The 17870-nt window shown below is 40.3% G+C and overlaps 1 protein-coding gene across 5 annotated transcripts in view; it reads left to right on the top strand.

The window, feature by feature from the left end:
- The window catches only part of GALNT18 (polypeptide N-acetylgalactosaminyltransferase 18), a 459241-nt gene that overhangs the window by 310060 nt on the left and 131311 nt on the right, over nucleotides 1-17870 (top strand). For all 5 annotated transcript variants that reach the window (XM_069091223.1, XM_069091225.1, XM_069091221.1 and 2 more), the window contains exons 5-6: nucleotides 3762-3959; nucleotides 9769-9883. In XM_069091223.1, coding sequence (XP_068947324.1) covers nucleotides 3762-3959; nucleotides 9769-9883 — 313 coding nt within the window. The remainder of the gene's footprint in view (nucleotides 1-3761; nucleotides 3960-9768; nucleotides 9884-17870) is intronic.

Genomic DNA, 17870 nt, shown 5'->3' with positions numbered 1-17870 from the left:
GTTAATATTAATAGGAGTCAGAGTGATACAGTGGAAGGAGGACTGGATTCTGGACTCAGGTTCAAACCTCAGTTCTGCAACTTACTACCTCTGGAGTAAGAACCTCTGGAGTAAGACCATGGGCAAATCACTTCACTTCTCGACCTCACTTTCCTCACCTGTAAAATGGGAGTACTGGATGACTGCACATGGCTTCTAAGGGCCCTTTCAGCTCTAAATCTACAAATCTGTCATCCTAGGATAATGATCATGTTGATAGCATTGCTAGATTTTGAATCAGGAAAACCTGGGTTCAAATCCTGCCACAGCTACTTAGTAGCTATGTGACTTTGGGCAAAGTCATTTCCCCTCTCCAGATTCAGTTTCCTCATCTATAAAAATGAAATAATTATGCCCACTGGACTTCCCTCACAGGGATGTATATATGTATACATATATACATATACATATAATTTTATAAACTTTAAAATGTCAAATATTATCAGCGTTACAAATATTATAGCAGTTCACAATTATAAGGGTATTTATATAGCACCTACTATGTGCCAAGCCCTTTTTGTTGTAACAATACCATAACAATTCTAGGAGGTAAGTATTATTAGTATTTTCATTTTATAGACCGAAACAGACAGAGATTAAGTGATTTGCCCAGGCTTACACTGTTAGGAAGTGTCTGGGACTGGATTTGAACTCAGGTCTTCCTGACTTTAGGCCCAGTGTTCTATCTACCATACCACCAGCTACCTCCTGGAAATGCCAGGCAGGGACTTCACTTTTGAAGTGGGTAGTGAAAATTGTCCCCATTTTGTGAATGAGAAAGTTGATGCTTGGAAAGAGGGAATGACTTATCCAAGACCAAGTACTTCATGAAACCTAAACTTGAACCCATTTCTGATTTCCCAATTCTGGCTTCTTTCCATTAGACTGTTCAAGAAACAGGAAGAAAGAACAAGCTGAGGAGGTCCCTTCTGTGCTGCAGACTAGACCTGGGCTTGTTTTCCCATAACTCAAGGAAAATTAAGATTGCAGCTAACAGTTTTTTATGATTAAAGTTCCTGCTTGGCATTTCCAGCCATTTACAAACCATTTTCATTGAATTTATGGTTGGGATAGGAGAGGGAATTGGATTATTTAAAGCTGATTTGAATAAACAATTATGCAGGAAATCTAATGCTAATGAGAAGAGGCCCTCTCCAGAAATACATTAATCATTATGAGTCAACAGGTATCTTGAAGCTGCCATTGATAGGCCCCCAAATCTTAATCTTATTTGGGGCTGTTTACTGCTTTTCCCAACCTATGTCTTGAGGGTTGAAGGAGCCAGAGATGATAAGTAAAATGAGAGAGAGAGAGACAGAGAAAGATATACAGAGAGAGACAGAGACAGAGAGTCAGAGAGAGAGAGAGAGACAGAAAGACAGAGAGAAGAGTAGAGAAGAAAAGACATAGTCAGGATGGATTATTGTCTGAAAATATCTGAAAGGATAAGGAAGAAGGGTTAGAATTCTGCTGAGATACAAAAAAGGGAGAGCAAGGACCAGGTGGGAGTGGTACTGTGATATGGTGAAAATCAACTGGATATGAAGACAAAGGTCATGTTTTTGAATCTCAGCTCTGTCACTCAGCATATGTGTTATTTTGGCCAAGTCATTTCTTCTCTCTCTATGCTTCAGTTTTCATATCTGTAAAATGAAGGAGATTAGACTCTCAGATTTACGATTTTCCTTCTATTCTAAATCTATAGCCCTACAATCCTATGAAATCTAGGGGAGTATACTTTGGTTCGGTATAAGGAGGAATTTCTTGGTATTGCTGAGTTCAAAGGTATTCGTGGTTTCCTAATGTTTGGGGCATGGTTCCAAACTGCTTTCCAGAATGGTTGAACCCTTCCACAGCTCCACCAGTGCCCAATAGTGTGCCTGCTTTCTCTCAGTCTCTCCAGCATTTTCAATTTACATTGTTTTGTCATCTTTGCCAATCTGACGAGTATGAAGTGGAACTTCAGAGTTGCCTTAATTTGAATTTCTCTAATCATTAGTGAATTGAAGCATTTTTAGAAAAAATATAGTTGTCAGATTGGATTTCTAAGGAGGAACTTCTTAACAATGAGGGCTCTTCAAAAATGGAATGGATTGCCTTAGAAGGTAGTATTTTTCTATCACTGGAGGTATTCAATGAGAAGTTCGGATGATTAGTTGCCAAGGAGGTAGCAGAAGAGATTCATAAGCGGGTATGAGTAGGAATAGATGATATCTGTCCTCCTTTCTAGCTCCAAGATTTGGTGATTCTATGAATACCACACAGTAATAAGTGACAAAATGAAATTTCTCTGGGTTTTCTACCAAGGTAACAAAACACAGTCACACATGATTTAAGTGTTTCTCTTCCCTCGGTGGGAGAGCTATATGGCACTGTGAATAGAGTATGAGGGCCTGGAGTCAGGAAGACTCATCTTCCTGAGTTCAAATACAGCTTCAGACACTTACTAGCTGTGTGACCCTGGGCAAGTCACTTAATCCTGTTTGCTCCAGTTTCCTCATATGTAAAATGAGCTGGAGGAGGAGATGGTAAACTACTCCAGTATCTGTGCCAAGAAAACCCCAAAGGGGTCACAAAGAGTTAAGACATGACTAAAAATGACTGCACAACAAACTTTCCTCAATAATGTATTGTGGATTTATACAAGACCAAAGCTAAAATTTAGTCATTTCCATGAAAGCTACAGTTTTCTTTTTCACCTTCCTGAGAACAATAATTATTCTTATTTTTATTTGAAAGAAGGTAGAAAAAGAGAATAAGACCTAGATTGGTTGACTTTGGTCAGCATGAAATAAGAATTACAAATTAGTCTAACACTCTGGCCTTGGGCCTTGAATTAAGGAACTTTCCAGGATGAAGGGAACTTTCACATAATTGTTAAAAATGAATTTTTGTTATCTTTTTCATAGATCATTAAAATACATTTTAAAATATATTAAAACATGAGTGGAAATGGAGATATTTCTCTAATTTTTAAGAAAGAGAATAATTTAGAATCTACAGGATCTAGGCCAGTGAGGTTGACTTTGTTTCCTATTAAAGGGATGGTTTTTAAACAGACAGAAAGGGAAACAATGGACACTAACCAGCAATGTGCTTTCATCAAAAAACTGGTTATGTCAGACTAACCTCAGTCCTTCTTTTGAAGAAGTTACTAGACTGATAGATCAGGGGAATGTCATACATATGATAAACATGAACATTCATAAAGTATTTGACAGAGTCTTACTATACTCCTGGCAAGTTGGAAAGATGTGGGTTAGATGATAGATACAGAGAAGTGGGTTTGGAATTGGCTCGCCCAAATAGTAATCATTAATGTGATAATACAAAAAGGTAAACTTTAATTCCATATGAGGATAAAATTTCCTAACAATTAGAGTTATCCTAAAGTGAAATGAGTTGCTTTGGGGAAGGAGGGGTCTTTAGGCAGATCCTAGATGAGTATTTATTTGTCTAGGTTACAGATGAGGAGGTTGATGCTTGGGCCAAATCTTGGCCTGGATGACCTCTGACACACCCATTCAACTCATAAGTCTATAAAATTCCTCCTTTTTGCTCCCAAGGGAATCTTGAAGCTTGTTTTTAGAATGGTTCCAGGGTTCCATTCTACCTCCCCTTTGCCAGGGTGAGAAAGAATATTGTTACTCTAGAAACTTTTCCCATTTTTGCCAGGTCTATCTCTGCAGCAGTAGCTATCTCTCTGCCTTCTTCCCCCCCAGGGCAGAACCTGTGCTCACCAGGATAAAAGAAAACCGGAAGCGGATCATTTCTCCATCATTCGACAATATCAAATATGACAATTTTGAGATCGAAGAGTATCCCCTAGCTGCACAAGGCTTTGACTGGGAACTTTGGTGTCGTTATTTAAATCCTCCCAAGTCCTGGTGGAAGTTGGAGAATTCAACTGCTCCAATAAGGTATGTGCTGGCTCTGACTGCTCTCTCACCCTTCTGATGTACAAGCTGGTTATCAATTTCCAACCATTCCTGGAGGCCATTTGGCCTCTGGCCCAAACCAATCCACTCCCACTGGCTAATCTGCTGTTACCCATCAATCACATTCTCAGCTAGTTTGATAAAGGACATATAAGAGAGTTGGGCCAGGACCTGGGGGTGTAGCAGCAAGCACCCCAGCGTTCCCAGGGTGGCTGCTAGCACAGGTTCTTGGATCTGCTTTGTTAAAGGAAAGCAACTCAAAATGGGTTAACAAGCTTACTTTAATCAGTCAGACATATATTGTTTACCTTGTTCAGGAGAAAAGGTCAGCACCCCGAACTTCAATGTATACAGGCAGAATTATCAAGACAGAAACAGATCAAGTAGACAGATTTCCAAACTGTCCAACCATTACATCCATACCAAATCAACATCTGGGTTTCCACATCTGGGTTTTTCAAAGCCGGGGGGGCCCTGGACAACAGCTTCCCAGAATACAGATCAAATCACAGAACACTTCTCAAAGTGAGCCCCCAAAACAAAGCTACACATCAGGGCTTATATATCCTTCTCCTGGCTCAGAGAATGTAACAACTTTATTGACTCACTGGCCAATCAAGAAGTATCTACTGAAAAACAAGCCTCCCACCCCAGGCTTCATGTGCACTTTAGCCTAGGGGCAGGGAAGATCTTCCAAATTTGCATTCCCATTACAGGGGGCTTCCCCCCCCCCAGGAAAGCGACAGAAATTTTGCCAACAGAAAATGGGGCTTCCAACTGCCTTTCAAGGCCCCACATCATTTCTGCCATTGCTATCTTTTGTGTTATCAACTGGAAACTACAATATATTGGATTGGGTAGATTTAGCTTCTTATGAGTCAAAACCCATAAAAAAAATTAAGCCCTACACGACAGTTACTATGTTCTTCATTAATAGGGAGTCATGTAATCATCACCATGCTAAGTTGTGGTCTGATAGCTTAACAGCGTATTTTTGAAAATGTTGCAATGAGCAGCTCTTAAGAGATATATTAGAAGAGGTCCAGACTCCTCATTGCTGACCCTGCAAGTATGGCTTTGGGCCAGTCAATTCCCCTTTGGGATCCTCATTTTCTTTAATCTAGGAAATGAAAATAATAATGTTTGTACTACTTCTGTAGTATTGGTGTGAAGAACAAATAATTTAAAGTACATAAAGTTCTTTGTAACATAAAATTCTACATTATTATTCAATTTGATTCACCAAACATTTATTACATATGTGAAACAATGGGCAGGAGATAGAGCACCAGGCCTGGGGTCAGGAAGACCTGAGTTCAATTCCAGCCTCAGACACTCACTAGCTATGTGACTTAATCCTGTCTGCCTCAGTTTCCTCATCTATAAAACTGGAGAAGAAAATGGCAAACTATTCCAGTATTTTTGCCAAGAAAATCCCAAAAGAGATCACAAAGTATCAGACACAACTGAAAAACAATTAAACTGTGTAATGAAAATAATTGACATTTATATAGTGTTTTAAAGTCTTCAAAGGATTTCACACATGTTTCCTCATCTAAACATCACAATCACCCATTTTATAGATGAGGAAACTGAGGCTCAGAGATGTTAAGTGACGTGGTAAGGGTTACACAGCTACTAAGTGTTTGAGATGGGATTTGAACACAGGCCTTTCTAATTCCAGGCCCACTATTTAATCAGCTATGGTATGTTCTCTTTGTCTGTCTCTGTCTCTGTCTGTATCTCTATCTCACTGTCTCTGACTCTCTCTCTCTCACTTTATGACACTATGTTAGGTAGAGATACAAAGGCACAAATTCAATAGTTCCTGTCCTCAAAGAGAAAACATTCTACTGAAAGGATACAAAATATGCATAGATAAGTAAATATAAAATGTATACACAGTAAACACAAACTAAGCCAGAAGACTCCGGTTCAGTTTTCACTTCTGGCCCATGCTGGCTGTGTAAACCTGACCAAGTCACTTAGGCAACTTGGTGGAACAGTGTGTAGCATTGGGCCTGGAGTCTGGAAGACCTGGACCCAAAACTATCCTCAGATGCTTACTAGCTGTGTGACATCAGACAGATCAGTTAACCTCAGTTGTTGGCTGAGTTTAGCAATCATGCATTGCTGAACAAATCTCTGAAATCATCAGGGTTCTAAAGACTTGTATTATTGGTTTCCTCCACATCATCACGGTCCTCATGAACATCCCTCACCTCCTTCTGCTTGTTTAACTCTGCATCAGTTAATTCAAGACTTCCTGAGCTTTTTGAATTGTTCCTATTCATCATTTTTATGGCACAGTAATATTCCATTGCATTATATATGCCATAATTTGTTCAGCAATTCCCCAAATCAATGCTGCCACCTTTTCCCTGAGAAATCTTCCAGCAGCATGTCCCTTGGGTCAGGGGATACCCAATAATTGCATGAGTCTCAGGAACATTGGTATATGAGTGACTAATACTTTCTGTTCCTCTTCTTTTTTCTCCTTCTCCCATCAAATCTCCTATCTGTAGGTTGATAAAACACCAGGCAAGAGCCAGAAATGTATAGCACTGTTTGGTAGAATGATTTGGAACCATTTTAGCAAGCTTATGATCTCTCAAAGGCAGAAGTCTTCATTTCTTCCCAGCTGGATCATCCTACTACAGAGAAATGCTGGGTGTTTCTACAAGCCCTTTGCTAACATTCTGCCCTCTTTAATTAACACCCCATTATGTCCAGGGTTTCCTACATGAGCACAATGACAAAGAGGACATTTTCCTTTATTGTGTGTTTGTAGGAAATTACTAAAAGACAGTGAAGCAAGTATGAGTTCTGCAATATGCTTTGGGGAGGGACACAATTTGTTTTGCTGCATATCCTCTTGGGGCTCTCTTGCCTCAGAGGAGGGGATCATCAATGATTCTTTTCTCAGGGGTATACTTCACCTATGATTATTGCTGGCTTGTCACAATTATCAACATAATTAAGTGGGGGAATGTGATAAAATACTTTGATGACACTATTTACTCTCTTATTTATTCTGACTGTTCCCTCCATGTATGAAGCCTACTTCCCACCAAGACCTTTAAACCCAATAAGTAACCTCCTCAAAATAGGTGGGAGAAAGCTGTCCTTCCCTCTAATAATTCTTACTTTATGATAGAGGCAGGGTATACATGCAAAGGTATGATTTCAGACAAGAGTCTACTGAGGTAGCAGATGATGGCCACTGTTCCTCAAGACTGAGCACTTCAGGCAATCAGTCAATGAGCATTTATTAAATGCATACTATTTGCCAGACACTATGCTAAGTGCTTGGGATACAAATGAAAGAAAAATCAGTCCCTGCCTTCAAAGGATTTACAATCTAATGCATCAAACAAGTCATTCCAGCTTTCATCTGTATATCTCCATTATCTAGCACTACGCCTTACATGTAAAAGATGACTAATAAATGTTTGTTGAATTGAATTAGAAAGTTCTTTCTTATGTTGGACCAAAATTTGTATCCTATTTCCAACCTTTGCCTGTGGTTCTGCTCCTACACAGAACAAGTGTTATTTCTCTTCTACACATACTAGTCCTTCAGATATTTGAAGATACTGAGAAGTAGTTGTGTTATATGATTGTGATTGAAGACTATTATTTTTCATGATTTAATTACTCTATTTCTCTTAGTTCAGTCTTAGATTGTGTTAAATTTTAAAGTGGCCATACAGGCACTGTTGGTTTATATTAAACTTGTGATTAAATAAAACCACCACATCTTTTATAAGAACTAATTTTAGGACACATTTTCAGTTCCTCTGCTTACACAGTTACATACACAGCTTGTCATTTCTTTGATGTGTGTGTGTGTGTGTGTGTGTGTGTGTGTGAGTGATGGAGGAGGGTGACAAATGTAGGATGACATTCGCTCTTACTAAGGTTCATCTTTTTGCCTTCATTTCAATGTTCCAGCCTGTCAAAATGATTTTGAATCTTGATAGTCTCATCTGTGGTATGAACTCTCCCTCCCAATTTTGTATCAGCTGTGAATTTGTTAAGTATGTCATCTATGTTCACTCAAGTCACTCTTTAAAATGTTGAACAGATCAGTACCAAGGACAGAGCCAAATTGCACTTGAATAAAGATAGCCTCCAGGTTGAAGAGGGAGATGTGATTCAGGAATAAGATCATAGAATGTTAGGGCTAGGAGGGACTTAGAGTTAATTAAATCTATCTCATTCATTTTATAGCAGAAGAAACTGCTGTCCAGAGAGGAGAGGTTATTTGCCCAAGGATGTGAGTTAGTGACCAAGAGAAAACTAGGACCTAGGTCCTTCCAATTTTACCATGCCACCTTGCTGATAATGAAAATTGTAATGTTCAACCAGTTCTTACTCTACCTCACTATACTGCCATTCAATCCACCAGGCTATCATGGGAGATTTTGTCAAATGTTTGTCTGAAAAAAAGATGTATCATGCCTATGGCATTTCCTGATCTGCCAACCTAGTAACCCTGCCCCAAATGGAAGTGGTATGTTCCTGTGAAAATACAATTTAGGAACATAACCTAAAGCTAAGCAGAAATGATGTTTACATTATTCACATCAAAGCAGAGTTTGGCCTGATTTTGTATTGTCAGCATCAAGTTGGGAGTGACTCCAGAGTAGGGCAGTCTGGGAGGACTAAGGCATAGTGTATAGCTGGGCCAAATGTAACAGCTGGAAAGCCATGTGAGTGGGGTTATAGCTGAAGCATTAGCAGAGATGTTACTTTGAATTTTGAGGGCAAAGTCAAAGTCAATGGCCAGTGAATTTTCAAGTGGTACATTGTAGAGAGGATTTCCAGTCTAGAGCTCTAGCCTTGGAGTCGGGAAGACCTGAATTCAAATCCTCTCTCAGGAGTACTCTGTGACTCTGGGCAAATCCCTTAACGTTTCCCAACCTCATTTTCTTATCTGTAAAATTAGAACAATGAGAGTATTTGACTCGGGGTTATGGTAAGGATAGAGATAATACTCAAAATGCTTTGCAAACCTTAGACTGCCATATAAATTCTATTATTACTATGACTACTAGATAATTTTTTTAAGATTTACAAATTATTTGCCTCATAAAAATCCCTTGAAATCAATAGTGGAAATATTATTATCACTGTTTACAAATAATGAAATTGAAGTGAGATTATTTTCTCCTGGTTACAAAACTGTTAAGTGTCAGAGGCAGATTTGAACCCATGCTGCTTGGTTTTAGATCTAGTGGTCTTTCCACTATACTAGATTGCTTCCAGAGCTTCTGAAGATTCTTCTAACTCCAAGCTGTTGATTCTATATCTCTTAGTATTAGAGAAAACTGAGGACCATAGATGAAATTGGGAGTCCAATTAGGGAGATAGGGAGATACTCAGAAGCCCAAGCCTGGCAGAAGGCATGGGTAGAAAAATATCCCAAGTGTACAAGGAGGGGTTGGAAGTTAAGATTAGAGTCAGATAATGAAATGTGGTTTACATTAGAAAACATGGAACATCATTGCATACCCTTGAGGAAGCTGACAGGTTGGCACAATGTAATAACCAGAGATCCCTGGGCAGATGCTATCTGCCCTCTTCCTAAATATTGAGATGCCTTCTTTATGTTGATGAAAGAGGACTTGGCAGGAGTGGGATGCCCAGTAGAGTGTCTGGGGCTTGGCAGGTGTGAGCCATCACAACAGATGACCACACCTCCAGGGGATCCTCACAGCTCTTTGATCCACAGGAATCCATGAAGGGCAACCTCTGATAACTGTTTCCATCTCTATCCTGCCTACAGGAGCCCAGCCCTCATTGGCTGCTTTATTGTGGACAGGCAATATTTCCAGGAGATCGGCTTATTGGATGAAGGAATGGAGGTCTATGGAGGAGAAAATGTGGAACTGGGGATCAGGGTGAGTTGGTTTCTAGGGAGTAAGGACTTAAGAAAGAACATGGGAAAATGGAGAAATGGAGCAGAGCTGTCCTGTGGACAGAAAGATTGAATGTGAAAGACCATCAAAATCTCACCCAGGATTGCTGGATCCTAGCAGGTGCAGGGGGTGTTTTGTGGGCAGCTCATGCCAATGGATGGCATAATCTAATTGCCCATTCTTAATAGAAGGATGAAGTATCAGCATCCTGCATGAAGCGGAGCAAGGAAAGATTCTCCCGACACCTGGACTCATTTAAACAGAGGGAAATTGCTTTGGAGGCAGCTGGAATGAACAGGATTATTGGGGAGCTAATATATTCATAGAGAGTGGTGCCTGCATAATCACCCTCATTTCCCCTGCTCTCTCAGCCCTGGTCATTTATTCACCATTTTCCAGCCTCGGTATCTCATTCCATCTCCGCTCCTAGATAAAATGCTCACCCCAAACATAATATTGTCCTATTGAAGTGGCTGGCAGGGATTGGTGGTACAGGCAGGAGGTGCCTCCTGTTGCCTATGTAAAATGGGTAGAAATGACTGGGTTTATAAGGGAATTAGATTTGTGAACTCCGCTACCATCAGGCGTGTAAGTCAATCATGATAAGCCAAAGTTGTATGGCTTTTCAGTTCCTTCAATATAAAGCTACTCTGGTCTACGGGCCAATATGCAGTTCTCTATGTGCATGGTGGGATATCTGAAGGTAATTTAGCAGTAGGGCTTTAAAGGTGCTATGAAAACATAAAGTTCCTTTCCTTCTTGACTCTTCTAATTCCTTCTTTCCCTCTTGTCAGAGATAGTGTTATTACAACAGCAGCAGAGAGTATAGATGGTCTTCACCTCTGCTGCCCAAGAATCAGATGACAATTGAGCTAACAAAAAAGGGGAACTTTTGACTTCTCTGTCCTATTCTGTGGTATCTGGCCTACCCCAACTGAGAGTGGGAAGAGCTGCAGCCCATTGGCAATGTCCCTATCTGAACCTGACTAGGTGATTTCAAAGACCCTTCTAGCCCAACTGGTCTTTGAGTCTTTGCATCACCTGAAACTGTTTCCTCAAATGATTTATCTTTAATTTCACTGAGCCTCAGTTTCTTCACATGTCCAGTGGTCATAATAAAGCCCTGCTGTGAGGTTTGAATGCGATAATGAAAGCACTCTGAAAAAGTATAAATTCCTCATGTATAGGAGAATGTTATTACAGTAGTATTTTACCTAGACCAATGTCAATTAACCTTCAATTCCCTTTCCTCCCTTCCTCCTACATATATATGGAATCCAGTTCAGGACTAGACAGGTAGCAAAAAGTTTGTCTACTTCTTAGCAGAAAAAACAGATGCCACAGAGCCCATGTACTGGGTCTGCTTTATGTATGGTTCCAACAAGCCTAGTTATCTGTGTTTCTAGTCCACAGCAGATTAGGAGCAGCAAGCTGAAAGCAGAGAAAGGGCATGCAGTAGGTAGGCTCACAAATGGTAATAGGGAAAGTATCAGTGGACAAACCTGATAGTGAAGGGAGGAGACAGACTGAAAAGCAAGTGCAAAAATTCAGAGCCCAGCATCCTGGACCCATTAGGTGCAGGCCCCAACTTACCAGAAGGCAGCCCTGTGTTACATAGTACAAGACAAGAATGGATGTTCATGATGATGACCTAGAGTCATAGAGACAGAGTTAAATTTTGTTCTCGTTCTTTGGTTCAAGAAGATGAGGAGTTATGGGATACTTTGAAAAGATTTTGACTTCAAATGCCTGAAGTAAGACAATTTGATTATTTAAAGGGATAAGGCAGACAGACAGGCATACAGCATCATCTTTATTTTTCTCCAATGAGTCTAGAATAAAACAGGAATACACCCTAAATTTATGGCAGAAAATTGGTAGATTATCCTGTGTGTCCACTGAGGGGTTCCTGAGGCTAGACACAGTCACAACCATGGTACTGGGCAATAATCTGGGGTTACCCACGGGCTTGTGAGTTTATGAACAAGGGAGGCTTTTCAGTGTCTGAGAGCTGCTCACACCCCCATACTCCAGACTGCAGCCCTCTAGTGACAGATAGCAATGAACTTGGGGATGTCTCCATTTTATTCTATCGGTTTTTCCTTTCCCATGCATGCTACGTTGAGTCCTCCAAGGCATGGTTGGGCTTAAAGGAGGGTCTCAAGTTGATTGAGGGCAGTTTTGTCAATTATCCACATGTTCCCATTTCTATCATCTAAGAAGTTATCCTGGCGATGCACTTTACTGTGGGGTGAAGCCTCAAATGATGTACTAAAGATTATAATGATTCAAATGCAATTGGAATGATATAGTACTTATAACCACAGTATCTAGGAAGAAGGGCAGCATGACATCCTGGACAGAGGACCAAGCTTGGACACAGGAAGAACTGGGTTCAGGTCCTGCCTCTGATAAAAACTGAGTCAGTCAAGGAATATTTTTTAAGTGTTTACTATATGCCAGGCACTGTGCTAAGGACTGGGAATGCAGACACAAGCAAAAGGACAACTTCTGCCTTCAAGGAGTTTGTGTTCTAGTGGGGGAAGACAACATATAAAAGGAAACTGACCAGTGGGTGGGATAATGAAGGTACCCTGCACAAGGCACAGGCATGGTCACAAAGTCTGGAGTGTAGCATGGGGAAAATCAATACATGGCTGGCCTGTGCACTCTTCTTCAGTGGGGGTTCTGGAAGAAGCCATCCAATCATGCTTAACCTCTCAGCACTTCAGACAACACTAAAACTCAGAATTCCTCATGAGTTGCTCATCTGTACAGGTGGATGGAGAGTCTATACTAGGAATTTCCGATGTTGATGAAATTTCAGATTTAGCACTCTTCCTTCACTCTCTCCCCTCAAAGTACCTAGGATAATACATTTCACTCTAAGTTTCACCCAGCTGATGACCAGGGATTTGCTCCTCAGGCTCCATCTGCTTTAGTTGTTCAGTTGTCTTTCAGTCATGATGTCCAACTCTTCATGACCCCATCTGGGGTTTTCTTGGCAAAGATACTGAAGTGGTTTACCATTTCCTTCTCTAATTTTCCAATTTCCCTACAGCATCTTTATTTTCAGAAGCTTCAAGCTTAGCCCTGCTCTTGCCTTTGTGCCAAATTGTATATCTGGAGGGAAATTGAGAAGGGCATTCTGCAGACTTTGCAGGGGTATTCAAAGGGAAGGATGTGGAGGAAACGACAGGAGCAGCAGATTGCTGGGCAGAACTGAGAAAGACCAGTGAGCTGGTAGCCATATGAATCTTGAAATAGTGACCTCATCTTCCTTTGATATGAATACAGGATCAGAGTGGAAAGAGTTCTGTGTTTGAAGTCAGAGGGCCTGCGTTCGAATCCAATCTACTACAATGTGACAATGGACAGACTATGTAATCTCTCTGAGTTTCGGTTTCTTCATCTGTTAAATGGAGGAGTTGGACTGGATGCCCTCCAGCACCCCTTCTAGGTCTGAGTATGACTAAGGATCTATTGAATAATGAGCATGATAAAAATAATGACAACAGTAATAAGAAGAATTCCACATTCACATTGAAGCCATACTGTGTTCACTGCATTGTGTTAGGTGCAGCTCATACAGATATGAATAAGACTCAGTCTTTGTCCCCAAAGAGTTCATAATGTGAGAATCATAGATTTAGAACTGAAAGAAACCTTAGAGGCCATCACATCCAACCCCTCATTTACAGAGGTCCAGTGACTGGCTTAAGTTCACACAGTTAATCGGCGTCAGAGGCAGTTTTTGTACTCAGGTCTTCCTGACTAAAGAGTCTAGCACTCTCTCCACTATGCTGCCTAGCTGCATAAAGCATGCCCACAGACAACTATGATGGCAAATGCAATCAAAGTGTATAAGAAAATGATGAACAAGGCACAATGCCTTTGCTTCCAGGTATGGCAATGAGAGACTTATGGAGGTGAAATCTGATCTGGGCCCTAAAGGATTGGTGGGATTTCAACAGTTGGAGTTGGAAGGAGGATATTCCAGAGAAGATAATTATAAAGATTAATTAGCACAGTGCCTGGCACATAGTAGGTGCTTAATAAATATTTATTGATATGTTTAATGATATATGATGATATATATCATTTAGTGATGATGATAATATTTTAGTACTTCTAAAAAGATGAGTGCTTTTTATTAGGAATGGGTACCTCACTCTTCATTATTTAGTCATTTCAGTCATGTCTGTGTGGGACAGTAAAGAGCCCTTCCCAAATTAAAACTCAGAGGCTTCTCAAGGTAGAAAGTAGAAAGGCGTTTATTATGATCTCATGAGAAAGGGCAACACACACCGAGTCCATTCCATACATTCTCAGTGTCAGACCGCACCAGGCACAGAGAAGATAGATTCTTTTATGGCCCCCCAATCATAATCCCTCCTCCCCAAACCCTTCCCTTTTGGCCCATTCTCATGAGCTTTGAGGGTACAATTTTAAATGCAATAAATCTGACAGCAATGACCTACAGAACAAGCAGGTGCAGTTATTTTGAAAATTTAGCAGTCTATGAACTTTGGCACAACTCCTTCATTTTCCAGGTCCCCTTTTCTTTTAGATTAATGTATAGATGTTATCAAAGCCTGTGTCCTTGTCCTTGTTCCTGGAATACTTCTTGGTCAGCTTTCCCTTACTGTATAACTGAGCAAGGAACCAAGTATTATAATATTTTATATTTTGCGGGTCCTCGTCCCATGGGAACAAGCAGATATGATTATCCCACAAATTTAATATTCCAAAAGCTCTTACATCCCAGAATTGTTAGTCTTTTGACTAAAAAATGACTAAAATGACTTTTGACTAAAAAATAATGGGTGAACATGCAGATGTACTTGCATCCGGTGTTCTCATCCTTTTCTCCTGGAACACTTCAGGGCCAGCAGCTTGTTTTTACAGAAAAACCGAATCGAAAACCCAGCCTTAAATTCTATGAGGGGTCTTCACCATATCTCACACATGTCCAACTCTTTATGACCCCATTTGGGGTTTTCTTGGCAAAAATTCAGGTGTGATTTGCTATTTCCTTCTCTAGCTCCTTTGACAAATGAAGAAACTGAGGCAAACAAAGTTAAGTTACTTACTGAGGGTTATGCACACTAGTGTTTGAGACCAGATTTAATCTCATGATAATGAGTCTTCCTAATTCCAAGCCCAGCACACTATCCACTGTACCATCTAACTGCTTGACCTCCCTTTACCACTGGAAGTCACAGCTTCTATGTGCCTTAGTCAGTTTTTTCAGTCAACAATGTTATTAACTGGTGGCAACCCTCAGGGAATAAGACTTTATGAACTTAGCTAGGCTGGTTCTTGGTAATAAGACAAGTGGTTGCTCTTCACCCCTGTGGTATAAAATTTTCCCTCTTCATAGCATTTGCCAAGGATTGTGCTCCATTGGCAAGGTCTCCCAGAAACCAGAAGTATCAGCAGAACCATGATGAAGGCTCTGAAGAGGATGGTAGTGGAGAATGGTCATTAAAATATTAATAATCCATTACATTTATACCGTGTTTTACAGTTTCACTGTTTTCACATGCATAACCACAGTTCCTCATGTCCATGGCATACTCCACAAGATAGATAGGCCAGATATTATTATTCCCATTTTGCAGATGAAGATACTGGGACCCCAAGAGATGAAATGAATTTCCCCAAATCACAGCGCTGCTTAGTGGTGGGAACTCCAAAACCCAACTCCTGACTCTCAACCCAAACTCTTTAATCCAAATATTTTGTCACATATGAGTTCGAGGTACAGTCTCCATTTATAACTGCTATCTTCAGTTTGTACTACAGCCAGATCTATCACCCTAAACAGCCTTAATTCAGAGGGCATGCCACTGGTCATAAAATCCTGGCCCTACCAGGTGAGAAAGGGTATATGGAGTAGTATGATGGAAAAAAATGGTTCAGAGCATTGACACTTTTAATGACGGATCAATATCCTCTTGGATGCAGGACAGGATTTGTGACCCAGAAAGGTCAAGGAATCCAACATTACTACTCTTTTTGTTCAGGTATGAGTATACCTTCCTCAGTGTTACTGAGACCACAAAGACCTTGGAGTTTTAGTGTTGCCCATGACTAGGCTTAGTGATCTATCACTGCAGGGGAGGGGGAGGGCAGACAGTCACTGATGATGATGGGATTGGTCAAATAAATTAAATCTAGCTCTTATGGTTGGCCATTTGGGTAATCGGTTTTTGGTCAGGTATCTGGATTCTCTATGAGGTAAACATTAGTGGACCTGATTCCTCTGGCTTTGGTTTGTTTGTTTGTTCTTTAGATTGTAAATAATATTTTATTTTTTTCCTAATTACATTTGAAGAAAAATTTTTAATATTTTTTTCAATTTTGATTTATAATGATTTTGGTTTTAAAATCAGTATTTTTTTTTTTAAAGCAATAGGGGTTAAGTAACTTGCTCAAGGTTACATGGCCACTTATTTCTGGGTGTGGTGCTGAGTGTCTGAGCCTGGGATTTGATCTCCAGGTCATCCCGACACTGGAGCCGGTGCTCTTACTCACTGTGCTACCTGGCCGCCCCCGAAATCAGTATTTCTTAAGAAAATAGATGACATGAAAAGAACTCTAGTCAACCTTATTTTAAAATGATAATACAAGTGCCCTAATCATTAGAAGATTGACTACGAGGTGATGAATTTTTTCAGCTACAAAAATTTATGAAGATCTCTCATTAAGGAACAGAGGGGTTATGAACTTCAATGGCTGAGGGAGCATCTATATTGAGGAAATTATGGATCCTTGAATGTATTGAAATACATAAATTGAAATATAATTCTTTTACCATGTCAGTATTTAACTTCATTAAAATTCCTTATGAAAGTAAGTGTTACTACCCTAAAAAACAAAAGCAGCACCTATAGGCAAAAACTGAGCAGGGTATTGGCCTCTGGCAACAGATAATGTCAAAGAGAAGATTGTATGAAATGGTCCATTCTGTTGCCATCATAGAGTTGATTGTTTTGGAAGGAAAGAGACATAGATAAAGAGACAGATCATGCCTGAGAGAAAAGGGCACTCTGGACTACTTTTGTTTCTGGTGACTTTCCCTGAGGAAGTCTTGTGTTTGATGTTATGCCATAAGGAGTTGGCAGGAACAACTTTGGGTCACAGGATCAATGACAGCTATGTTCTTTAAAAGGTTGGGTTTGTTTAGACAGTTCCTTAGATCCCTTCCAACCCTTAGGTTCTATAATTCTTTGACCATTATCTGAGACTTGTCTTATTCTCTCAGGTATAACTGTATCAGAATATTGGGGTCCTTGTAATAAGCAGTTGCAGAAAACTAAGAGAAAATATGGTGGTTGGTTAGCATTAAAAATTCTGTTATATGTATGTGTGCCTGTTATAGTACTGTAGTAGGTTATTTGGATGGTAGATGGTAGGTGCAGTATTAAAAGGTGTACTTAGTGACCACACCATCCTTAGCTCATTTCCTTACTCCCTTTCTTCACTATTTTTTTTTTAAAGCAATTGGGGTTAATAACTTGCTCAAGGTTACACAGCCAGGCTTTTTTTTTTTTTTGTATGGGTGTTAAGTATCTGAGGCTGGAACTGATCCCAGGTCCTCCCGACTCCAGGGCCGGCACTCTTACTCACTGTGCCACCTAGCCACCCCGCCCCCGCCTTTCTCCACTATTCCAGAGAAAATAGGCTGTTTGTGACAGCTGGTGGCACAATGCATAGGGTGCGGGCATGGAGCCAGGAAAGACCTAACTTCAAATTTGGCCTCAGATATTTACTAGTTATGTCACCCTGGGAAAGTCACATAATCTTTGTTTGCCTCAGTTTCCTCAACTATAAAATGAGGATGATAGCAGTCACCCCCCAGAGTTGTTGTGGGGATCAAACAAGATAATATTCACTCTCCTCCATTCCTTCCTGTCATATGATGAGACAGTCATTTAGTCATTGGAAAGCAAGGTAGTGTGCT

Source organism: Petaurus breviceps, unplaced genomic scaffold (genome assembly GCF_028583685.1).
Source record: "Petaurus breviceps papuanus isolate PSGF00001 unplaced genomic scaffold, PetGlider_PUasm1.0 188, whole genome shotgun sequence".
NCBI lineage: Eukaryota > Metazoa > Chordata > Mammalia > Diprotodontia > Petauridae > Petaurus > Petaurus breviceps.
This window is presented reverse-complemented; position numbering and strand designations above follow the sequence as displayed.